Here is a 25,055-nt window from a genome sequence, read left to right on the forward strand (position 1 = left end):
TCTATTTCGACGAACAAAATAGAGTTGACAAAAGAGGGACTGTATTAGACAGAAAAGCCTGACAACGGATACAAGTCCCTCACCAGCACGCTGGAGTACAGAAATGGGACCACAGAGCCCTCACCACTAGAAACACAGCCTGAACCAGATATGGAGCAGGAAGATGAGGTAGGCGATTCAAGAGGTGAACCAGAGGCCAAAGGCAGTACAGTTGAAGAAGAGGATGGAGATGTCGAGAGTGATGTACTGGAAGGTAATGCAACAGCAGATCAGATTCCAGAACCAGTGCTCAGATGCTCATCACGACCCAACAAAGCCATACCAGCTCAACACCTCTGATCTCGCAGAGATCTCGCATTGGTACCACCCAATGAACTGTCATCTTGGAAGGAGATAGAACAAATGCTGTAGGCTGAGGCCAGCAGATTGAGGGAAGCAGCCCAAGAGAAAACAGAAGCCCTGCACAAGAACAAGAAGTGGATCTTAACCAAACTACCACCAGGCCAGAAAGCCATGGGGTGCAACTGGGTCTTTCAAATAAAGCAAGGTGCTGAAAGCAAAGCAGAACGCTACAAGGCAGGACTAGTGGCCAAAGGTTTTCTACAGAAGTATGAAGAAGACTTCGATGAAACCTTCACCCCTGTTGTGAAATACAGCACCATCAGAATACTCTTGAGTCTAGCTGCCTCCAGAAATATACAAGTAAGGCACCTAGACGAGAAGACCGCTTTTAAACTTGGAGAGATAACAGAGGAAGTGTAGATGGAACAACCTCCAGTTTTCATAATCCCCAAGCTAACAAATCTTGTGTGCAAACTCAGGGAATGACTTTGTGGACTTAAACAGGTGGCGAGAGCCAGGAATGAGAAATGGAATAAAATGCTCACAGAGCAAGGCTTCAAACAAGGTGAGGCAGATCCACGCCTGCATGCCAGAAGCAGAAATTGACATTTGGCTTTAGGTCTTGCATATGTAGATGATCTCATCGTGATAGCACGAAGGGATGAGGACTATGCAGGACGTTTACGCCGCCTAAACAAGGGAGCGAAAATATAGGAATTCGGAAGCGCAACTTACTATTTAAGCATTTAGGCTGAAAGAGAACAGGACAGTTCCTATCTTCTAAGTCAACAGCAAAAGATAATGGAACTTCTGAAGACATTCGGGCTCAAAGATGTCAATGCTATGGCAACACCTATAGAAACAGACGTCCTCAAGAAGGAAGATGAAAGTGAACTTTTGCCAAACAACAGCAAGTACAGAACACAGATGCAGCCTGGTCCAGGGGCAACTCTGACCACATATCCAGCAGTGGTTCTTGTTCGTGTACGGGAACGGGCCAGCCGAAAACAAACAGCAGTGGCTCTATCCTCCAGAGATTCTGAGTGCATAGCAGCAGCAGAAGCGAGCAGGGAATTTATGTGGCTGACACTGCTGCTGACGGACCTTGGAACAGATGAACAGAAACCGATTCAGATTACGCAAGACAACCAGAGCTGCATCGCACTTTCTCAAACTGAGAAAAGTCAAGCATACTGGAGGAAAGTACCACTTCCTGCGTGACTTAGGGGTTACTGAAATGAACTGCTGTCCAACTGCAGAGGTGACAGCACACATCTTAGCCAAGCTACTACCAGTAGAACGCTTCAAGGGTTTGCGGCTTGGGATGGAGCTTCACGACTATTGCATTCAACACTGAGAAGGGGTGCTGGGAATATTACAACCTCACCTGCAAGTTACAGGAAGGGGGCACTTTGGCAGTTAGCAAGTTAATGCATGGGAATTTGGGGTGCAGCTAGGCTTGTGGTTTCTTCCTTCCTGCTCCTCCCCTCTCTCTCTGCCTTCCTCCATTGCTGGGAGCACATGGCTTGCTCTCTCTCGGTCTCCTGCCTGTGTTGTAGAAATGGACTGAACAAATCCTCTTGAAAGCCTGCACTGTGCCTGCATTTGTATGTGCAAGAATGCTTGTGAGTAAAGCTGTTTTCTTTCCTTCATTAAATGAAGAGTGTTTTTTATTAGGATTTTTAATTAAGATAGCCTTCTATGTGCATGTGAGACTGGTGAATGCGCATTCTGTTCTGCCTTTTTTTCCCTCTTGGCTAACTGCCTTTTTAACCAGTGGCAGCAATATCAAATGTCACTCTAGGCTGGAATACGCTTGCATAAGTCAACAAGCGTTCACCTAAGCCAAGGCTTCCTGGTGGCATGAACTTCCAACTGGAATGGTGCAACTGAATGTAGCCTTTCCTATGGGACTCCTCCAGAATTCAAGGCTCGTAGCAAGACCGTGGAGGCTTTCAGTTTACCCTCATTAGCCTAGTTTTGCTCAGGCACGGTGTCATGGAGCAAATGTGCCCAGGGCTGCCAAGTGGCATGGGCGCCTGCAGGGCCTGCCCTTCCTCTCAGCTGTGTTCCAGCATGCCAGAGAAGGGGCTGAATGGGTCTCCCCAGGAAGGGAGTTCCAGGCCCCCTCTTCAGTGCCCACCAAAAATGCTTCAGATACTAGCAGGGCAGAGAGAAAGGCCTCTCCCAAAGATCTGAACACACAGGCAGGTTTGCATGGGAGAAGGCCATTCAAAACATTGGGGGGGGCACCAGGTTGAGGAGGGCTGCCCCATAGCAAGCCCTGGACAGTTGTCTGGCTGCATCCTTGAGTGGTAGAGCCCTGCTTTGCATGCAGAAGGTCCGAGGCTCCATCCCCGGCATCTCCAGGTGGGCAGGAAAGCTCTTGCACCCGAAGCCTGGGAGAGCCACTGCTGCCAGTCGCTTCTGACAGCGCTGGGCTGGGCAGACCACAGGCAGCTCCCGGTCTTCCTGTGGAAACGATTACAGACGTGTTGCCAATCGGCACCGGAAGCTGCCCTGCTGATGAGCTAGCAATAGCGATGGACAAAAGTCCCTTACCTCGTCCCGCAGCTTTTTTCGGGGTGGGGGGAGAGGCGCTTCGTTTCTCCCCCCGAAAATTCTTGGCGGGTGGGGAGGCACCCCACCCCTCCCCGCCGAAGTTCTGGTCGGGGGGGAGCGCTCCGTCTCCCCCGCCACAAAAGAAAAAAGTAAAGTAAAAAAAAAAAAAGTGATAGGCATTCGGCCTCCCGGAGATTCGTGGAGAAATTCTCTGACATCCCTAGCTACCAAAACCGTCCAAGCAGCCCCAGGCACGGCACATTCCAGCTATGAGAGCTGAGCAGATGAGATCGCAGAGATAATTTTCCCACCTTGTGGAGACGCTTGGGCCACACAGGGGCGTCCGGGTCGAAGGTGAGCTTCCGGTCTGCGAATTCCCGTCTTTCCATCATGCCAAACTTCTCTCTAACAACAGACAGATTGGGAAACACCACCCAGTTCACGATGTCGAAGTCAGCTGCCAGGTCCCCGTTCTCGTCCAAATACGCTCCGTCCAGCATGGAAGCGTTGTAATGCTGGGGGTTCCGCAGGAAAGCATGAAACTACAAGGGCAGAAGCAGCACCAGCCTGTAGTACACAGACCCACATCAAACATCTCTGTTCACCCTTGAATCTCCCATGGCTCAGGGCTGCTTCCACACTCACATGGACCTCTCTCTTCTTACCCTTCAGAAGAGACCTGGTTTTATTCCTGACCCCTACCCCCACCCCCAGGTCTGCTTTCTGTTCTCTTTTTTCTAGAGATAAACATTCCGCACAAACTTCTGTTTGCATTCAAAGCAGAATTCTGCAAAGAGGCCTGGACTTGACCCTCAGGTATCCTCGGGTACGTTTTGGGCACCATAAAAAGGCAGAAAATTGTCAGTTAGACACTGCAATCTTATACATGTCTATTCAAAAATATGTTCCATTTAATTTAATGGGATATTCCCAAGGAAGTGAACATTTACACTTAACAGGGAGTAAGTCTCTCTTGGGTAGACATAGATATGATTGCATTACACATATTATATTTTTATTATTTGCTTGACTGTACTATGAATATCTTGACCTCTGCTTCATCAAATGGTCCAGAGGAAACCTTCAGGAAATAGTCCAGAGGAACAACTATTATCTGCTCTATATAAAAACAGATGGAACCACTGCTATACAGAGTTGTAAAAACTAAGTTCAATGGCCAACAGTGGAGAAAAGGGCCAGATGGCACACTATTAAAAGGCTCTGTAATAATTAATAATGTTCCTCCCGCCCACATCAGCCAAACAGATCCTGAGCATAAGCTGCAGGAATACACCCACTTGCACAGGTGAAGGAGGGGCCAGATATATTTAGGCAAAGGCCCACAGAGCCCCCACTTCCTTTGACAGACTCCCGCGGCCAAAGAAGAGAATTCTGTGACGGATCTCGGTGAGGCCAAATGCCAGTGCATTCGGCCCCCCGAAATCCATCACAGAACGAAGCCCCCACCCCCCACCCCACAAAAGGCATGCAGGACGAAGTCCCCGCCACCACCAACCCACAAAAGGCACATGAAACGGGGCACTTACCTGCTCCCATCTGCGCTGCATTGCGAATGGCGGACGCGCTGCGGCAGCCATTTGCTTCCTCTTCATAGCCATTTGCGTCCCTGCGGAGGCCGTGATAGGCTATGTAAGTATTTACATAGCCTATCACAGCTAAATACAGGGATGCAAATGGCGGTGGCTACAACAGTCGCCATTTGCATCCCTGCAGGGCTGCCCAGCAGCCGGATGTCTGGCTGCGGGCAGCCGGAGCCAGCCGGCGGTTCCGCAGCTTGGCCGCGGAGCGGAGCCAGCAGGGCAGGATTCCGGGGGGGGGGACTGGATTGCCTCCCCCCTTGTCGAGGATTCCGGGGGGAGGGACGGAGCACCTCCCCCCCCCAGCGGAAACAGAATGGAACGGAAGGTAAGTGTTCCGTCCATCCCTAATTCTCATACATGTCTAGACAGAAATACACTCCATTGAATGTAATGGGATGTTCCCAAATAGGTGAGCATTTACACTTAACAGGGAGTAAGGCTCTCTTGAGCATACATAGATAGGATTGCACTGTACATGTTATATTATGAGTAAGTGCTTGAATGTACTCTGAATATCTTGGCCCACGCATCATCAAATGGTCCAGAGGATTTCTGAAAATGCTCCCAGCACACAACTATTATCTGCTGTATATAAAAACAGATAGAACCACTGCTATGTAGAGTTGTAAAAAGATAAGTTCAATGGACAACAGTGGAGAAAAGGGCCGGATGGCACACTATTAAAAGGCTCTATAACAATTAATCACGTTCCTCCCTCCCACATCAGCCAAACAGATCCTTAGCATAAGCTGCAGGAATACACCCATTCCTGCAGGTGAAGGAGGGGCCAGATGGATTTAGGCAAAGGCCCACAGAGCCCCCACTTGCTTATATAGACTCCCACGTAGGGATGTACGAAACTCACCTTTTCGTGGAATTTTTCACGGTGGGGGGGAGGCGCTCCGTCCCTCCCCCCGGAATCCTGCCCGGCCGGCTCTGCTCCTCAGCGGCTCCGCGAGCAGCCAGCCAGGGCCGTTCGCAGCCAGATTTCCAGCCGTGGACGGGCTGCTGTGGACGCAATGGCGGCTGCCATAGCGGCCACCATTTGCGTCCAGCCAAGCTGCCATGATAGGCTCCGTAAGTATTTACGTAGCCTATCACGGCAAGCCCCCCCAAAAAAATGGTGTACGCAAATGGCGGCGGCTATGGCGGCCACCATTTGCATTCCCTATTTTTCGCCGTTTTATCCTATGTAAATATTTATGTAGGCTTTTACGGCGGAAAAAAAAGGAACGCAGATAGCACCCACTATGCTATGTGCAGTTCCTTTTTTTTGCCATAATAGCCTATGTAAATATTTACGTGGGCTAGAACGGCGAAAAATAAGGAACACAAATGGCGGCGGCCGTAGCCGCCGCCATTTGCATACATGGTTGTTTGTGTGTGTCTTTTTGCTTGGTTTGCTGTGATAGGCTACGTAAATACTTACGTAGCCTATCACAGCAAAGACCAGGATGCAAATGGTGGCCATGGCAGCCGATCGAAAGACCAGCCGCTGACGCTGCCGCCGCTGCCAGAGACGCTGCCGGAGCCGCCGCCGTCCGGAACATCCGCTCCAGGTAAACTTCATCCCAGGGGGATTCCGCGGGGGGGGGGTGGGGGGATGGCAGGGCGTTCCACCACGGATTTCAGAAATCCGTGGCAGAATTCTCCACCATCCCTACTCCCACGTCCAAAGAGGGAGCCTGGGAGAGGGAGGGAGGGAGGTGAGCGCGCCACAGGGGAGACAGGAAGGTGGCAAAGTAGCAGCCCAGTCAGAAGGCAGGAAGGATCAGACAGAGTCAGCAAGATGGCTGATTCCCATGGGGGAGGAGAGGGAAGGGCCAGTGCAGGCACAGAGGGGTGGGGCCAGTGCTGGGCTCCGACCAGTTGCATGGCGTCCTCAGAGGCTGGTCTAGGGGGCCAAAAAAGGGAGCAGCTCAGGGAGTTTCTTGGTTGGGTTTCCTCCACAAATGCACAACATTTCACACACTACTACATCAGTCATTTGAGTCCAATTCCAAGTCAACCATTCTGGAAGGGTACAATTCATCAACATGTTCAACAGCGACATCCAAAATGGGAAAGGGAATACCTGCCATGGCTTCAGCCTCTGAACATCCGGCCTGCCTCCACCCTCCACCTCCCTCCTCCTGGATCTGGACGTAGAAGCGGCATCCAAGGCACGGGCCACAGCCTGGATGGTGTTGTAAATGACGTAGCTGTCAAGAGACAGGATCATCTCCATCTCCTCTGGGCGCAGGGCCTCCAGTCTCTTCTTCTCCGTGCATCTTGTCCAGCCTTTCACAGACAAGGCATGCTTTGAGTATGAACACTCAAATGCTTTCCCCACACAGTGGTCAATAAAAGAGGAAAAGCTCCAAAAATGTTCATATGGTTTCCTTTTATTTTTCTCGATAAGGAAAGAAAATATGCCATGGATGTGTGGGGGAGGTGTATGAGTCATCAGTTCCAAGGTGAAGTCCCACACAGCTGTTATCATCCAGACTGTTCCAGCTCTGTGTTCTTCAAAGTAATCACTGTAATCTTTGATAAAGTACATTCCACTTAAGAAGGAGCTGGTATCTGCACAGTAAACAAAAACATTGACTTCTCCTGATTTGCGAAATGAAGCCGGATAGATCTCCATTTGGTTTGCACTCATCATTCTGGAGAATCTTTGTGTGAAAACAACACAAAGACGGTTCCTGGTAAGCTCAAGTATCAAAGCCCTCATGAACCTCTCTCCGTTGTCTGTGTCCGAAGCGACGAGACCAATCAAGGTCCACCTGAAATGCAGGAGCACTTTGGCAATCCCCTGGTACTGAGTTTGGTCTTTGGGGACCATTGGGTGGAAAAAAGGGAACTGAGCTTTATCATTCAGCAGATGAGAAATAAAAGTGTAACTGACCTGGCAAGGAAAGGAGGACATTAAGGTTGTATTTTGTTACAGATCAGAGTTGAAGTATTTGTTAATCCCCCTTCAAAGATGTCCAAATTGTGTCTGGCCCATTCCTCTCTATCCCCACCTGTGGGATTTTGTAGATGCCCAACGTGGTTGAAATCTGGATGGAGATGTCAGAGTCAGATCCCTCAAGAACAACCAATGGCTGATTCTGCCTTCCACATTTGTAGTTGGGAACATTCACGTGCCCCACAGAGAGAAGGCTTAATAAGGCATCTGAAGTCATTCGTTCATCAAAATAGTTCTCATGGATGTTGTAGCCCATGGTGATGTTGGGTAAGATCGTGGGATTTTGATTGATCTCCTGAATGGCAAACAGGGAGGACAGGATCTTCCAGTACAATGTGCCCTGTTCCCTGAAAAATATACAATGGAAATAACGTATTCACATCTGAGACGGATAAAAGGAAGGATGTTGTCACTCACCGCAGAGTTAAACTATGGAATTTGCTACCTCCAGATGTGGTGATGGCCACCAACTTGGATGGCTTTTTAAAAAGTTTAGACAAATTCACAAATGGTAACACTATCAATAGTGTGACAGTTTGGGAGGTTATTGTGCCCGGTGAAAGGAGATGAACAACCAATCAAGTCTTCCTCCCCCCCTTATCTCCTTTCATAGTGTATAACCCAGATTCAGTCACGAAAAGACCTGCCAGTTTGAAGACCAGAAGTTAGGCTATCCCACGTTGGTCCGACCTCCACAAAGCCTGGAAATGGGAAGCTGAGGCAGTTGCCTTATCTGACGTGCCCCGTGATCAGTCGTGGCGTTGCGCAATGTCACAGATTGTGCTTGCTTACAACTTACGCTCCATGCACCTGAGCTTTTCCTGGGTCTTTCAGTCCCAAATTCAGGTTGGAGGATGGAGTGCCTGGAATCAGCAAGGATGCTCCACATAGGGATGTCAGAGAATTCCGCCATGGATCTCGGTGATCCCCCCAAATCCATGGCAAAACGAAGCCCCTGCCCCCCCAACCCATGAAAGGCGTGCGGGACGGAGTCCCCAACCCCCAAAAGGCGTGTGAAACGGAACACTTACCTGCTGCCGTCCGCGCTGATTTGCGAATGGCAGCCCCCCTTTGCGTCCCTGCAGAGGCCATGATAGGCTACGTAAGTATTTACGCAAGTATATACATAAATATTTACAGAGGCTAGAAAGGCGAAAAATAAAGGAACGCAAATAGCGCCCACTATGCTATTTGTGTTCCCCTTTTTTTTCCTCTGTAATAGCCTACGTAAATATTTACATTGGATAAAATGGAGAAAAATAGGGAACGCAAATGGCGGCCGCCATAGCCGCCGCCATTTGCGTACGCTGTTTTAGGGGTTTTTTGGCATGCCAAATACTTACATAGCCTATCACAGCCTCTGCAGGGACACAAAAGGCATCCCTGCGTTAGCCGTGATAGGCTACATAAGTATTTACGTAGCCTATCACGGCTATGATGAAGAAGCGAATGGTGGCCGCACGGCGGCTGCCAGTCGCAAATCAGCACAGATGGCAGCAGGTAAGTGCTCCATTTCACGTGTCTTTCGGTGGGGGCTTCGTTCTGCCACAGATTTTGGGGGGCCGAATGCACCGGCATTCAGCCTTACCGAGATCCATGGCGGAATTCTCTGACATCCCTACCTGGCACAAGGTATCAACCAGGACGACCAAGGCTGATTCTGTCCCATAACCAGGCCTGAAACCTGATTGGAATGAATCAAAATAATCAGTTCCATCCAGAACGGCTTGGAGTTGTGAGGCCCCCACATGCTCCAGCACCTTGCCCAAGAATGGCCAGTTAGACACAGGGCAGTAATTATCTGGAACCATGGGATCTAAATTTGGTTTCTTCAGCAAGGGCCTCAGCACAACTTCTTTCAAAGCTGCAGAGACCTCGCCATCCCTCAAGGAGGCAGTTACCACCTCAGCGGTCCAGATATCCAGCCCAGAGCTGGCAGATTTCACAAGCCAGGATGGGCCAGGATCGAAAGGGCAAGTAGTAGGCCTCAGTCCTCCAAGCAGTCTGTCCACGTCCTCAGGTTGCACAACCCAAACGGTATCCCTAATGTGACCAGATGGTGCACCAGCCCCATCCATATCAGACTCTGTCAAACAATGGCATCCAAGTCAGCATGAATACGAGCAACTTTATCTGCAAAGTGTCTGGCAAATTGTTCACAGCGGGCCTTTGAGAGTTCGAGTTCTGGTGTTCCAAGACCTATACCCAAGAGGCCTTTAACCCCACAAAAGAGCTCTGCTGGACGACACTGAGCAGATGCAATGGTGGCAGAGAAGTAGGATTTCTTAGCTGCCATCACCGCCACAGAATAAGCTTGCAAATGGATTCTTACCTGTGTTGGATCATATTCGTTCTGAGTCTTCCTCCATTTGCGCTCTAATCGTCGACACAGTCGTTTCATTGCCCTCAGTCCACAGAATACCAAGGAGCTGACACAGTTCTACGGCTAGGTTGAGGACGTTTGGGAGTGATCCTATCAACAGCCAGGGTCATCCCCTCGTTCAAAGCGGTGACCAGGACCTCAGCAGGACTGCCGGCTAAGCCTGCAGGAAAATCCCCAAGCGACCTCAAAAATCCATCTGGATTCATCAGTCTCTGGGGGCGGACCATCACATTTGGCCCTCCACCCCTACAGAGGTTACAGGTGGCCTGAAGGTCAAAACTGATCAGATAATGATCTGTCCACATCAAAGGAGTCACTACTGGCTCCCCCACCTACAGATCATTTTCCCCCAATCCAGCACAGAAAACCAGCTCCAAAGTGTGTCCTCCCACATGCACTGGGCAAGACAGTATTTGAGACAGGCCCGTGGTTGACATGGTGGCAATGAAAGCCTGAGCCGCTCCTGACAAAGTAGCCTTGGCATGAATACTAAAGTCCCCCAAGTCCATCCGGTTCGGGGTCCTCAGCGTCATGCTCCAGACCACCTCAGTCCGCTCAGGCAGGGAGACTGCTGGGCAGCGGGGTGGGCGGCACACCGACAGAAGCCCGATCCTGTCTCGGGTGCCCAACACCAGGTACACACACTCCAAACTGGCTGATGGTTGGACAGGCAATCTGACCATTGGGACGGAATCCCTATAGACCGAGGCTACCCCCCCCGCCCCCCTAATCGAGCTTAGTGCTGCGCAAGACATCCTGGCAGACGCATTTGGGAGAGCCGGACCCCTACCTGCTCGTCCAACCCGGTTTCGGTAACACAGGCCAGGTTGGCACATTCTTCAGCTGTAAGCTCAGAACGGATGTGACCTTCCCGAGTAGCCAACCTGGCGCTGAGCAGCACCTTCAGGCTAGAGGGGCTGCAGGCAAGACACCAGAGTCACTGAGGTGGGAAGGTGGACTGGAGGGGGACAGCGCACGCAGGTGTCCAGGCACCTGCCCTCTCCCGATTATTCCCCTTGGCCAAGGGAGGGGCAGCGTGAGTAAAAGTGAGCTCTTCCAGCAGGGGCAAAGGAAGGCGCAGATCACGACTCACCACCCAGTCGAGGCCGCTTGAAGGAGAATCACTTCGCCTGGCTCTAGGAAAGGGAATGCCACGAAGGGCTAAAGACTCCATCCGTCCTCCCACAAACCCAACAGGAGGACGCTGCCTCGGCCAACACATGCCCACAGCTAAGGGGAAATAGATGCTGAGAAACAGCTCAGCATCACAAAAGGCGACTGGTCTGCTGGCTGTATATTCACTCCAACATCACTCCGACATCAGCAAGACTTTCTGTACCGGCCGCTGGGGAAAGCGAGTGGGAGGGTGCTATGGCTCTCGTGTCCAGCTCTGGGTTTGCCGTGGGCACCTGGCTGGCCACCCTGGGAACAGAATGCGGAGCTAGATGGACCCTTGGTCTGATCCAGCATAGCTTCGTTTGTGTTCGTATTAGCCCTCAGGCCTAATCTGGCCAAGGGAGGTCCCCATCCGGCCTGCAGAGGCTTGGGCAGCTGCCACCAGCTCCTTTGTGACGAATATGTGCCCCGTGAGACTTTGCATTCTCGTTTGGGCCTCTTGCAAGACTCTTGCGCCAGCCTGCCTAATACACTGCCTTGCAAATATTCAACTGAAATAAATGGAGATGTTGGTCTCTGCATCTCTCATAAGCTGCAAGCTTTCCTTTCAAAAGCATATGAAATGCTGAGACTTTTCGCTGACCTCTGAGCTGGCTATGGCTAAAATAACGTGGGGAAAACAAAGTAAAAACGTGACCCTCTGTAAACTCAGAAGAATATAAGAAGAGCCCTGCTGGATCAGACCAAGGGTCCATCTAGTCCAGCATTCTGTTCACACAGCGGCCAACCAGGTGCCCATGGGAAGGCCGCAAGCAGGACCTCAGTGCAACAGCATCTTCCTGACCCAGTTCTAAGGCAACTGGTGCACATCTGCTCACTGCCTCTGGTCCTGGAGGGAGCACACAGCCACCAGGACTAGCAGCCATTGATGGCCTTTTCCTCCAGGAATTTGCCCAACCCCCCTTTAAAGCCATCCAAATGGGTGCCCATCACTACATCCCGTGGCAGCGAATTCCACAGTTAAACTACGTGCTGTGTGAAGGAGTCCTTCCTTTTGTCTGTCACGAATCTCCCAACAATCAGCTTCGTAGGATGGCCCCAGTGGGTTCTAGTATTTTGAGAGAGGGAGACAATGTCTGTCTATCCACGTTCTCCACACCATGCATGATTTTGTAGACCTCTGTCCTGCCTCCCCTCGCCCTCCTTTGTTCCAGGCTGAACAATCCCAGCTGTTGTAACCTTCCCTCGTAGGAGAGATGCTGCGGCCCCTTGATCATGTTAGTGGCCCTTTTCTGCACTTTTTGAAGCATCATGCGAGAGCTCATAAGAAATAATATAAATATGAGATCCAGACCTGAGAAAAAGTAGGACAATAACACCTGCCCTGATTGTCTTCTCTGCTCCCTTTGAAAAAGCTCGTGACTGTCCTGTCTTAGGAGCAATGCTCCATAAAGAATACAAAAGAGAGATTTTCGAAATGCGGTTTGCTTCCTACAACCAGCTTGCATTTCTTTAATGTGGCCTGTGTTCTTATATCATATTTTGTGTTAATGTAAAAACTGCTTGGACACCTTGAAGTAAAAAATGAAAAGGCCACCTGATCTCAGATCTCTGTACAAAAGCTTTTGTGTGCATCAACATCAAGATTCAAGACCACCCACATCTCTGCTGTGGTGTCATTTCCTTGATGGCATGTTGTTCTTGGGAATTTATTTTATTTTGATCCATTCATTTATTCCTTTCATTGTTATGCCCCCAACAGCCAAAATTTAGTGGAAGTGGGTACCTGTGTGTCATGGAATAGCTGAATACTGCAATTCATCCAACCTGTCATACAGCAGCATCCTCCCCCACTCACCCCCCCCCGCCCCCACAGCTAGACAGCCGAAATCGGCTGCCTAGAAGAACATGCAGGGCAGGAGGAATGCAGAGGGAATGATCCCCTCCGCGCTTCTCCTGCCCTGCATTGGATAGGTGGTCGCCTCCGAGTTCGGAGGAAGCTGCATATCTGACTAGGATGGCGCCCTACGGAAACTTCTTTCCAAATAAGCCACGAATGTACTTTAAAGGGCAGATCATTAAAGCCTTTCTAAATATGGGAAATAGAGGCTTGCATACATACTGCTGCAGTGTGTGATTAATTTTTATATGCCTTTACCACAGAAAAAAACGGTAGTGCCAGTGTTGAGAGCCAGTGTAGTGTAGTGGTGAGAGTGACGGACTGGGAGCTGGGAGATCCGGGTTCTAGTCCCCACTTGGCCATGGAAGCTCACTGGGTGACTTTGGGCCAGTCACAGACTCTCAGCCCAACCTACCTCACAGGGTTGTTGTTGTGAGGATACAACGGTGAGGAGGAGGATAATGTAAGCCGCCTTGAGTTCCTTGCGAGAGGGAGAAAGGCGGGGTATAAATGCAATAAATAAATAAAATAAAATAAATAGTGCCTAAAAAAAAGATCCCATATCCCAGTTCCAATTTCTTATCGAACACCTTAATGTAACTGTATGTATTAGTCCAAATCAATTGTCCTACGTGCTACTGGAGGTAGCACATGGCCCTCAGGGCTAGTAGCCATGGACAGCCTTCTCCTCCAGGAATTGGTCTAACCCCGCCCCCCCTTAAAGCCATCCAAATTGGTGGCCATCACTACATCTTGTGGTAGCGAATTCTGTGGTTTGCTGAAGGAGTCCTTCCCCTTCTGGCCATTCGTGGTCCCTCTTTGTCGGCTCCCTCCTGCTTCACTACAGAATAGCCGCAGCTCAAACACATCCAGCAACACCGACCATCATACTTGGCAGCAAGGTGGGGGGAGGAGAAGTGGCATCTGCTCCCAGGGCTTAGGAGAAAAGTGGGTCTTTGATCTGCACATGAAAGCTGCGACAGAAAGACCTGATTGTCCTCTAATAAGTCACTACGTTTTCCAAAAGAACCTGGCCAGCTGCAGCACATGACAGGGCAGGCTGGGCACCGGATCGGGCGTTACTTTCGATGCACCCGCAAAGTCTTCCCCCAAAAGCAACAGTGGAAAAGCTATTTGCCTATGGAAGGCAGCAGACGATGGGGAAAATCCCTGGCAAAGAAAGCATATTTGGAACTAATGAAATCACAAGAGAGGGAAGGAGCAGAAAGTCACTCTATCACCACCGCTGCATAATGACTTACTTGTAAAGATGGCTGCTAGAAGGTGGCTCCTTGAAATTGCTTGCAAATGAAAAAAGCTGTATTTCTGCAGAGATGACCCCGCCAATGAGGAGTTCTCCTGGCCTGTAATAACTCACTGGGCTCCTTCTCCCCCTTTCCAACGTCAAGGGGCATTTGGCCTGGAGTGTCCCACAGGCTGCCTGGGGCAGCAGCAGCAACAGCAGAATCATTCTGGGGACGCCCAACACAGCCTCCACCGTAGCGTCTGCTCCTCCCCACTAATAAGAAGAACTGGGAGACGCCAAAGCCCCCTTGCAGGACCGAGGCTTCCGTGGCTTCCCAGGACAGATGGAGCCCAGCCAGCCAAGGCGTCACATCTGAAGGGGATGACTGGAAGTCAGCCTCAGGCCCACACAGGCCTCCTCACCTGCCCTGACACTCCTCCCAAACTCTCAGTGGCACAGGAGGCATTTACGCACCAGTCCTTTGCACCTGGATGCCTGACATTACCTCACGTTGCTCTTGAATCTGAGGTTTATGCCAAAAGCAAAGTTGGAGGGGGGTGGGTGTAAAGCCTGGAGCTTTCATGAGAATAATAATAATTATAAATAATTATAAGGAAAAAGAGAATCACCTCTGCATCATCCTGAAGTCTCTACGCAGCTTCATGCACAGCTGGGAAAACGTATTTACGAAAATTCCCCTTTGGGGCTCCGTCTTCTGACGCGGATCACTGAGGGGACAGATGAGCTTGACAAAGTACTCAAGAAAAGGCGCGTTGACATGAGCCGGGATCAAGATATCCGTTCAGGATAAATACTACTATCAGTGGGAGGGTCTGGTCAGGAGAGGGTTAATGGGCTGAAAGGTCCCAACCTGGTGCCCTCCGTTGCGTTGGACTGCAGATCCCACAATCCCCAGTGGTCAAGCTGGCTTGGCCGTCGCCATAGCGTAAAACCTTTCAGCCAGTCAAGGCGGCCTGAGTGCCATAGCAGAAGAGGCGAAAAGGGAGCCTGCGGGGCACGAGGTCCCACGGCGGGAGCATCTTCCTCACAGTGGCTCATTCCTGGCCTGCCCAGCCACTTGCTCCCGTGGCAGCTGCCCCTCTTGCTTCCCCTCCTGCAGGCTTCGTTCCCATCCTTGTAACTCTGTGCAACTTTCATTTTCCTCCCGGTTGCCCAGTTCCAAGGCGAGAAAAGCCTCTTGGTTCCCAGCAACTGATTCAAATGTCTTGGACTCAAATTTAGTCAGCCCCAAATCCACTTCCTCAATTGTCTTTGCCAGCCCAGATTGGGAGCCCTGTAACTAGGCTTCTCGCTTCATCTGAACTCCTTCCCTGTGATGGTCTGTCAGGGTTCCCTTTAAAACCTGGACCCCCTGAGCAACTCCCAGAGGATCTCTTGCCTCTTGAAGAGTCCCACCTTCCTTCTCTGAACTTCCCCTCTCTAATAATGTGAGTTTTAGGCTGTAGGCGTGTGGTGAATGATACTCTCGACACAGGGTTGAACCACAACACTGTTTATTGTCTCTCTTTGAAAGTCTCCAGTCTGTGGATTGTCTGCTATGGCATTTTTGACTGGCTATCTTGTGCTATTGTAGCACGTGGCCTATTTCCACCCCATCCGCATGTTCCCCTTCACCCGTAGGCATGATTCAGCCTGCACCAGATGCTTCCCAGCTCTTGTCAGCTTTCCCCTGAGGTCAGTTTAAAAGCTGCTCTGCCTCCTTTGGGTGTTAAGCACCAGCCACCCAGTTCCATTCTGCTTCAAGGGGAGCCCAGTTCCGTTCTGCTTCTCCAACCACATCATTCCCTCTATTTCCTAAACTCACTTTCATCACTGTTCCATGTATGACATCTTAGCAATGCCCAGAGGAGGTTGCTATGAAACACATTCAGTGTCCTGTGGGCAAGTCACTCTCCCACATCCAAACAAGGCACCCTGCATTCCAACACAGTCCAGTTTCCTCCTCAGCTAGTTCTGCCAGGAGGCCCTAGCCGGCCTTTTTCATTCTACTCCAGTAGCCAACTCCAGACACAGACAAAGGATTCTTTTCAAGGCTTTATTCCTTTTACAACTAATAACTCTATCCCCAGCGACTAAGCTATGAACAGCAGAGTAATCTATGCCCTGGGTTGGAAACATTTGGTCCCCGTTTGAACGAGAATTACTTGCACACCCTGAACGTATGGGCTAGGGAGAGTCCCTCCCCTTTTCTCTTGGGTCCTCTGGACGCGACCGTTGCTTGTGCACCAAACGGGCGCTACACTTCCTTTACGCGCCCTCCATAGCTCGTCGCTTCCTGCGTCTGTGTCGAGCATCCAGCCAGTCCTCCTCTTGTGCTCTTTCACTCCCAGGACCGCTATCTATGTCTGGAATGCCGGCAGGAGGAATCTCTGCCAGCTGCAGGGCCTGGGAGGGAAGAGCGCACTCCTCTCCCACGGACAGCTGTTCCTCCTCAGAATCAGAACTGCTCTGAGGTTCTATGCACGCAGTGTCCACCCTGACAGGTTCCTTCGCGGAACGTACTCTTTATTGTTTACACTAAACTCTCTAGTTGTTTTAGTAATATTTTTCTTGTCTTCCTTTTAGGAACAGTTTGCCTTGTCATTAAGCCTTCCCTGGCACTCCCTCTAAATCTCACAAACCACCAAACCAAATTGCATCTCCACAAAACAGAGAGACTGGTGGTTACAGGTAACCGGTGTGCTGGTTACACAGTCAGCCGGCTCTGGCGTGCGCTTGGCTGCAGGGAGGCTGTGTAGCCTCTGTATATTTATTCATTTAAGACTAACTGTATATTTATTCATTTAAGGCAGCGTTTTTTGGTAACTAAGTTACCCAAATTTACCCAAAGAGCATATAGTTCTTTGAGGTACTTGCTAGGTTGTGACCAAGGGGCGTGTAGTGCCTTGAGGTACTTGTAACTAACTTTGTGACTACGAGGTGCGCTGCCTCTTAAGCCTCAGATAGGTTGCAACTCTCTGTGAAGGCTCAGCTGTTGTTTGTGTCTTTATTGTGAATAAATCTCCTTTTTCATTCACCTACATGGGTTGTGTGTGTCCTATCTCCGCCCCAAAAGATCCCAAACCCCTCAGCCTGATCAACTGTGAGGGGGCCTGGGTATAAATTAAAACTCAAACCTCACAGCAGGACAGGGAGAAAGGCCTCTCCCAAAGATCTTAACACACACGGCGCTTTTGGGAGAAGGCTGTTCAAAAAAGGGGGGGCACCGGGTTGAGGAAGGCCAGCTATAGCCAGCCCTGGACAATATTCTGGCTGCACCCTTGAGTGGTAGAGCCCTGCTTTGCCTCTAGAAGGTCCCAGGTTCCGTCCCCGGCATCTCCAGGGAGGGCAGGAAAGGTTCTCGCACCTGAAACCCTGGAGAGCCACTGCTGCCAGTCGCTTCTGACAGCGCTGGGCTGGGCAGACCACAGGCAGCTCCCGGGGTTCCTCTGGAAACTATTACAGACATGTTGCGAACCGGCACAGGAAGCTGCCCTGCCGATGAACCAGCAAAACCATCCAAGCAGCCCCAGGTATGGCACGTTCCAGCTATGAGAGCTGAGCAGATGAGGTCATAGACATGATTTTCCCCACCTTGTGGAGACGCTTGGGCCACACGGGACTTACCTTGGGCAAATCTTCCTGGCGGCGGTGGCGGCGGCAGCGGCGGCGGCTCCGGTGGCGGTGCGGCAGCGGCGGCTGCAGCAGCCGGTCTTCCGACCGGCTGCCACCACCGCCATTTCCAGTAAAAATAAAACCTGATAGACTACGTAAAGATTTACGTAGCCTATCACGGCTAGATTTTTAAAAAATACCGTGATAGGCTATGTAAATGTTTACATAGCCTATCACGGCTGAGTAAAAAAAAAAAACACGGGTACGCAAATGGCGGTGCCCATGGGCGCCACCATTTGCGTTCCTTATTTGGGCATGTCTAGTCTACGTAAACATTTACGTAGACTACGGCGAAATAAGGGGAACGCAAACAGCAGTTAGACGGCACAATCTTATACATGTCTATTCAGAAATACACTCCATTGAATGTAATGGGACATTCCCAAATAAGTGAGCATTTACACTTCCCTGGGAGTAAGGCTCTCTTGAGTAGACATATACAGGATTGCACTGTACATGTTATATTATGAGTAAGTGCTTGAACGTACTCCGAATATCTTGGCCCACGCATCATCAAATTGTCCAGAGGATTTCTAAAAATGCTCCCAGAACAAAACTATTATCTCTTCTATATAAAAACAGATAGAACCACTGCTGTATACAGTTGTACAAAGATAAGTTCAATGGACAACAGTGGAGAAAAGGGCCGGATGGCACAGTATTAAAAGGCTCTGTAATATCAGTAAAGTTCCTCCCTCCCACATCAGCCAAGCAGATACTTGGCATAAGCTCCAGGAATACACCCACTCCTGCAGGCCAAGGAGGGGCCAGATGGATTTAGGCGAAGGCCCACCGAGTCCCCACTTGCTTTGACAGACTCCTGCGGCCAAAGAGGGAGGGGGGTGAAGGTGCCACAGGGGAGACAGGGAGGTGGCAAAGTAGAAGCCCAGACAGGAGGCAGGAAGGATCCGCCAGAGGCAGCGAGATGGCCGACTCCCATCGGGGAGGAGAGGGAAGGGCCAGGGCAGGCACAGGGGGTTGAGCCAGTGCTGGGGCCCAGACCAGATGAACGGCGTCCTCAGAGGCCGGTCTAGGGGGCCCAAGCAGGGAGCAGCACAGGGAGTTTCTCACTTGGGTTTGCTCCACAAAAACGCAACATTTCTCACCCTACTACACTGGTCATTAGAGTCCAGTTGCAAGACAACCATTCTGGATAAAATTGTACAATGGATCACCATGTTCAGCAGGGATATCCGAGATGGGAAAGGGAATACCTGCCATGGCTGCAGCCTCTGAATGTCCAGCCTGCCTCGACCATCCTCCACTGTCCTCTTGGATCTGGACATATAAGCGGCATCCAAGGCACGGGCCACAGCCTGGATGGTGTTGTAAATGACGTAGCTGTCAAGAGACAGGATCATCTCCATGTCCCCTGGGCGCAGGGCCCCCAGTCTCTCCTTCTCTGTGCATCTTGTCCAGCCTTTCACAGACAGTGCATGCTTCGAGTATGAACACTCAAATGCTTTCCCAACAAACTGCCTGAGAAAAGAAGAAAAGCGCCAGAACTTTTCATATGGTTTCCTTTTATTTTTCTCGATAAGGAAGGAAAATATGCCATGGATGTGCGGGGAAGGTATATGGGTCATCAGTTCCAAGGTGAAATCCCACACAGCTGTTATCATCCAGACTGTTCCCGCCCTGTGTTTTCTAAAGTAGCCACCGTATTCTTCTATAAAGTACATTGCATTTAAGAAGGAGCTGGTATCTGCACAGTAAACGAAAACATTGACTTCTCCCGATTTGCGAAATGAAGCCGGATAGATCTCCATTTGCTTTGCACTCATCATTCTTGAGAAGCTTTGCATGAAAACAACACAAAGCTCAAGCGTCAAAGTCCTCATGAACCTCTCTCTGTTGTCCGTGTCGTAAGCGACGAGGCCAACCAAGGTCCACCTGAAATGCAGGAGCAGTTTGGCAATCCCCTGGTACTGGGTTTGGTCTTTGGGGACCATCGGGTAGAAAAAAGGGAACTGAGCTTTATCATTCAGAAGATGAGAAATAAATGTGTAACTGACCTGGCAAGGAACGGAGGACATCAAGGTTGTGTTTGGTTTCAGGTCAGATCAGAGCTGAAATATTTGTCAACCCCCCTTTAGAGACGTCCAAATTGGGGTAGCCCAGAAGCCACCGCTCCCCCTGTGGACTCCTGCCTGGCAGCATTTGTGAGAGGATGTATTGTTCTGTGTTTTGTTTAAGTGTTGGTGGGGTGGGGTGGGGTGGGGTGGGGGGATTCTGTTGCGTTTGTAGGGTTGGGAAGCCTGCCTGATAGGCGGGAGCGAGGGGGCATGTGTCCAGCTGAGGGAGGCAGTGGGGGGAGTGTTGGGGGCCAGAGTACACAGAGGCAGGGCAGCAGGCGCTGGTGGGGCACTAGGGGCAGGCCGTGCCAGGTAAGGGGGACAAGGGAGAGATGTGTAATATCTGTCCCCTCTTCCGGGGCTCCCGGTTTTCATATGCACAGCAGCCGGGGGCTGGGGATCAGGAAGGAGGAGTGGCTCTTATCCCCCAGGAGTCCTTGGTCTTCACCAGACCCCCTCTCCGGGAGACCAAGGTTGCCGAGTGCGTGTACTGGAGGTTGGGCCCAAAGGGCAGCCTGGGGATTCTGCTCGTGTACCGCCCACCCCGCTGTACGACTGACTCCCTGGCCAAGGTGCTTGAGGTGGTCTCTGATGTGTGTGTGCAGTCCCCTAACCTATTGGTGTTGGGGCACTTCAGTGTACATTCAGAGGCCGTACTCACGGGGGCACCTCGGAACTTCATGGAGACGTCCATGGCTTCCTGGGAGCTGCAGCCTATTCTAACTGGGCCCACCCATGTAGCCGGTCATGCGCTAGACCTTGTGTTTGATTCTGGAGAAGCGGGGAGTGATCTGGAAGTCGGGGGTATATCCACCACCCCCTTGTCATGGTCAGATCTCTATCTGGTGACGCTGGACTTCTCAGTTCCACAACGCCTCCGCAGGGGTGGAGGACCCATTAAAATGGTCCGCCCCAGGCATCTTATGGATCCGAAGGGATTCCTGAACGCACTTGGGGATTCCCTGGGGCACGCCAACGTCCACTCAGTCGAGACCCTGGTGGGTGGCTGGAATGCCGCAATAACTGGGGCATTAGATCGGGTGGCTCTGAAACGCCCTTCCCCCAAACAGGGCTCAGACTGTACCATGGTTCAATCCGCAGTTATGAGCCCTGAAACAGGAGGTGAGGCGGCTGGAGCGCCGGTGGCGGAAGTCTCGCTCCAAAGGCGATCAGACACGGGCTAGAGCTGTATCTTCGGCCTATCACGTGGCGGTGAAGGCAGCAAAAAAGGGATATTAAGCTGCCTCTATAGCGTCTGCAGAATGCTGTCCCAGGAGGCTGTTCCATGTGGTCCGGAGTCTGGTCGGTCCAGTTGCTCCAGAACCACTGGAACATTCTAAGGCCTCCTGTGAGGCCTTGGCAAGGCACTTGGAGATAAAATTATTCCATGCGCCATGGATACAGTTAGCGAGAGAGAGGCGGCCTGTGGCAAACTGGTTTTGTGGGATCCGTTCCAGCTTCTTCTGTCTGATGAAGTGGACAAGGTGCTCTCATCTAAAAGGCCGACCGCCTGCTTGGCTCATTATGGGCTGCAGAGAGAGACTGGGTGAGGGGATAAGGGCGGTGGTGAGTGCCTCCCTTGAGGAGGGAGTGATGCCATCAGCCCCCAAGGAGGCAGTGATATGACCGCTCTTAAAGAAGCCCTCCTTGGATCCCCAAGTTCTGAACAGCTTTCCCCCAGTCTCGAATCTGCCATTTTGGGGCAAGGTGATTGAGCGGGTGGTGGCGATGCAGTTGAGGGCACACTTGGAAGAAGCTGATTATCTGGACCCATTTTAAATGGCTTCAGGCCTGGGCATGGGACAGAAACGGCCTTGGTCGCCTTGGTGGATGATAAGAGGAGGGCTGTGGATAGGGGTGAATGCTCCTTCATGTTCTCCTCAACCACTCAGCAGCTTTTGATACCATTGACCACAGTATCCTCCTGGACCGCCTGGAGGGGTTGGGCATTGGAGACACCGTATTATGGTGGTTCCGGTCCTTCCCCTCCGGCAGGTACCAGAGGGTAGCAGTGGGAGAGGAGGTTTTGGACCCATGGCCACTCATGTGTGGGGTGCCACAGGCTTCCATCCTCTCCCTGATGCTATTTAAGCTCTATGTGAAGCCGCTGGGGACTATCATCAGGAGGTTAGGGGTGCAGTGTCATCAATATGTGAATGACACGCAGCTCTACCTCTTGTTCAGATCTTCACCAGGGCTGGCTGTAGAATCCCTGTCCAAATATCTGGAGATGGTGAGTGGCTGGATGAGGAGGAATAAGTTGAGGCGGAACCCTGACAAAACTGAGGTACTCTTGCTGTGAGACAAGAGGACGTTGGGGGATGTCGACCTGGTGTTGAACGGGGTACGGCTACCCTTGAAAGACCAGGTCCGCAGCCTGGGGGTCATTTTAAACTCCCAGCTGTCCGTGGAGGCTCGGGGTCAGCCGTGAGCCGGACAGTGCTGTACCAACTCTAGGGATGTACGAAACTCACTTACCTTTTCGCGGAATCTTTCGCAGTGGGGGGGAGGTGATCTGGTCCTCCCCTCCAGAATCCTCGATGGCCAGCTCCGGTCCATGGCCAGGCTACGGAGCAGCTGGCCAGGGCCATCCGCAGCCAGATTTCCAGCTGCGGACGGGCTGCTGCGGACGCAAATGGCGGCCGCAATTTGCATCCAGCCAGGCAGCCGTGATAGGCTACGTAAGAATTTACGTAGCCTATCACCTCTAACCCCCCCCCCAAAAAACCAGCGTACGCAAATGATGGCGGCTACGGCGGCTGCCATTTGCATTCCCTATTTTTCGCTGATTTATGTTACGTACATATTTACCCAAGATAAAACGGTGAAAAATAGGGAACGCAAATGGCGGCCACCGTAGCCGCCACCATTTGCGTACGCTGGGGGGGGTTGGGGGGGGTTAGCTGCGATAGGCTACATAAATTCTTACGTAGCCTATCATGGCTACAAGGACAGCAATGGCGGTGGCCGCAGCCCTGCTGCAGCCGGCCAGGAGACCAGCCGCCAGAGCCGCTGCCGAATCTGCCGCATCCGCCCCAGGTAAGTGCCATCCCGGGGAGATTCTGCGAGGGGGCAGGAGGCCGTACTACATGCCCTGGTCTCCTCTCATCTAGACTACTGTAATGCGCTCTACATGGGGTTACCCTTGAAGACGGTTCGGAAGCTGCAGCTGGTGCAGAACGCGGAGGCTCGCCTGATTAAAGGCAGCCGCCAGCGAGATCACATCACTCCAGTGCCAAAGGAGTTGCACCAGTTCCCAGTTGTTTTCTGGGCCAAATTCAAGGTGTTGGTTTGACCTTTAAAACCCTATATGGTTCCGGCCCAGCCTATCTTAAGGAGCGCCTCCAGCAGCACCAGACAGGCCGCTTAACAAGATCAGCCTCGGATGGCCTTCTCTCTGTCCATTGGCCAGGACAGCTAGGCTGGTGAGGACGAGGGAGAGGGCCTTCTCTGTGGCGGCCTCCACTCTGTGGAACTCCCTCCCTAGGGAACTCCTCCATGCCCCCTCTTTCATGAGCTTCTGCCACACATTGAAAACTTGGTTGTTCAGGCAGGCATTTGGGATGGGCTAGGGAAATTTTAGAAATGATATTTTGATGTGTAATTTCATTGTTTTTAAACTGTTTGTATTATTGTACATTGCCCAGAGTGGCCAGGTGACCGGCCAGATGGGCGATTCAGAAATGTAATGAAAAAATAAATCAGAGTTGAAATATTTGTCCAATCCCCCTTTAAAGCCATCCCAATTGGTGGCCACCATTACACCTTGTGGTAGCGAGTTCCAACCTTTAACTGGGTGCTCTGTGAAGAAGTGCTTTCTTGGAAAGGCTGGCCCTGTTTCTTATTGATCCAGCAAACCTCCTTGTCCACCCCTCCCTCTTTACTCTTGAAATGAAATGAAATGAGAAGATGACTGAGGATGTAATCCTGAACATACTTATGAAGTAGCAAGTCCAACCAAACTCAATAGGACTTACTTCTGAGTAAACCTGCATAGGAATGCACCACACAGGCTATCTCAGGGTCCCAGCAAAGCGTAGGTTTTCTAGGGAATTGAAGGCATTTTACACCTCAGGGGAAACCTCTCTCAAATCACTTCCAACCCTCTTCAAAACTATATCTCCAGTCTCACTGGGGACATCCACTGCCCACTGTTTCAGTTGTCTGAAATTAGGCACAGTTGCAAATGTGGAATTAGACTCAGCTTGCGTCTGGCCCATTCTTCTCTATCCCCACCTGTGGGATTTTGTAGATGCCCAACATGATTGAAATCTGGATGGAGATGTCAGAGTCGGATCCCTCTATGACAGCCACGGGGTGATTCTGCCTTCCGCATTTGTAGTTGGGAACATTCGCCTGCCCAACAGAGAGCAGGCTGAATAGGGCATCTGAAGTCATCCGTTCATCAAAGTAGTTCTCATGGATGTTGCAGCCCAGGGTGATGTTGGGTAAGAGCCTGGGATTCTGGTTGATCTCCTGAATGGCAAAGAACACAGACAGGATCCTCCAGTACAAACTGAAGTGTTCGCTGAAAAAATATACAAGGAAAATTCCTTAACATATTCATATCTGAGATGGATAAAAGGAAGGACTTCTTCGCACAGCTCAGAGTTAAACTACGGAATTTGCTGCCACCAGATGTGGTGATGGCCACCAACTTGGATGGCTTTTTAAAAGGATTAGAGAAATTCACAAATGGTAACGCTGTCAATAGTGTGACAAGTTGGGAGGTTATTGTTCCCGGTGGAAGGAGATGAACAACGAATCAAGTCAGCCTCCCTCCTTATCTCCTTTCATTGTGAATGGACTCCTTTCATAGTTTCCTTACTGACACCCAGATTCAGTCACGAAAAGACCTGCCAGTTTGAAGACCAGAAGCTAAGGCTATCCCACGTTGGTCCAACCTCCACAAAGCCAGGAAATGGGAAAGTGAGGCAGTTGCCTTATCTGACGTGCCCCGTGATCAGTTGTGGCATTGCGCAATGTCACAAATTGTGCTTGCCCACAACTTACGCTCCGTGCACCTGCGATTTTCCAGGGTCTTTCAATCCCAAATTCAGATTGGAGGATGGAGTGCCTGGGATCAGCAAGGATGCTCCATTTTTTTCCAGAGCAGAATTTGTTGGCTCAATTCGTTTGTTGACAGGGAACAATTTGTTGTCAATTTGTTGACAGGGAAACCGCATGATAACTGATTCAGTG

General features: G+C 51.0%; 1 protein-coding gene across 1 annotated transcript; it reads right to left on the bottom strand.

Moving 5' to 3' along the window:
- Nucleotides 1-1,725: 1,725 nt before the first annotated feature.
- On the bottom strand, nucleotides 1,726-10,524 carry LOC146356751 (extracellular calcium-sensing receptor-like). Its single transcript, XM_084830283.1, has 7 exons — nucleotides 10,332-10,524; nucleotides 9,881-10,001; nucleotides 7,634-7,805; nucleotides 6,580-7,395; nucleotides 3,216-3,446; nucleotides 2,735-2,814; nucleotides 1,726-1,729 (listed from the first exon to the last, which is right to left on the bottom strand). The coding sequence occupies exons 1-7, from the start codon at nucleotides 10,522-10,524 to the stop codon at nucleotides 1,726-1,728; spliced, it is 1,617 nt and encodes a 538-aa protein (XP_084686409.1).
- Between the last annotated feature and the right edge of the window lie 14,531 nt (nucleotides 10,525-25,055).

Source organism: Heloderma suspectum, chromosome 2, assembly GCF_057233095.1.
Source record: "Heloderma suspectum isolate Gila_16-S chromosome 2, 16-S_ref, whole genome shotgun sequence".
NCBI lineage: Eukaryota > Metazoa > Chordata > Lepidosauria > Squamata > Helodermatidae > Heloderma > Heloderma suspectum.

Coding starts and splice junctions, on each gene's coding strand:
- LOC146356751 (XM_084830283.1), bottom strand. CDS start 10,524: ATGGTCAGATTGCCTGTCCAACCATCAGCCAGTTTGGAGTGTGTGTAC. Junction 10,002..10,331: donor GATGGACTTGGGGGACTTTA/GTATTCATGCCA, acceptor ATTTTCCTGCAG/GCTTAGCCGGCAGTCCTGCT. Junction 2,815..3,215: donor GGCCCAAGCGTCTCCACAAG/GTGGGAAAATTA, acceptor TCGTTTCCACAG/GAAGACCGGGAGCTGCCTGT.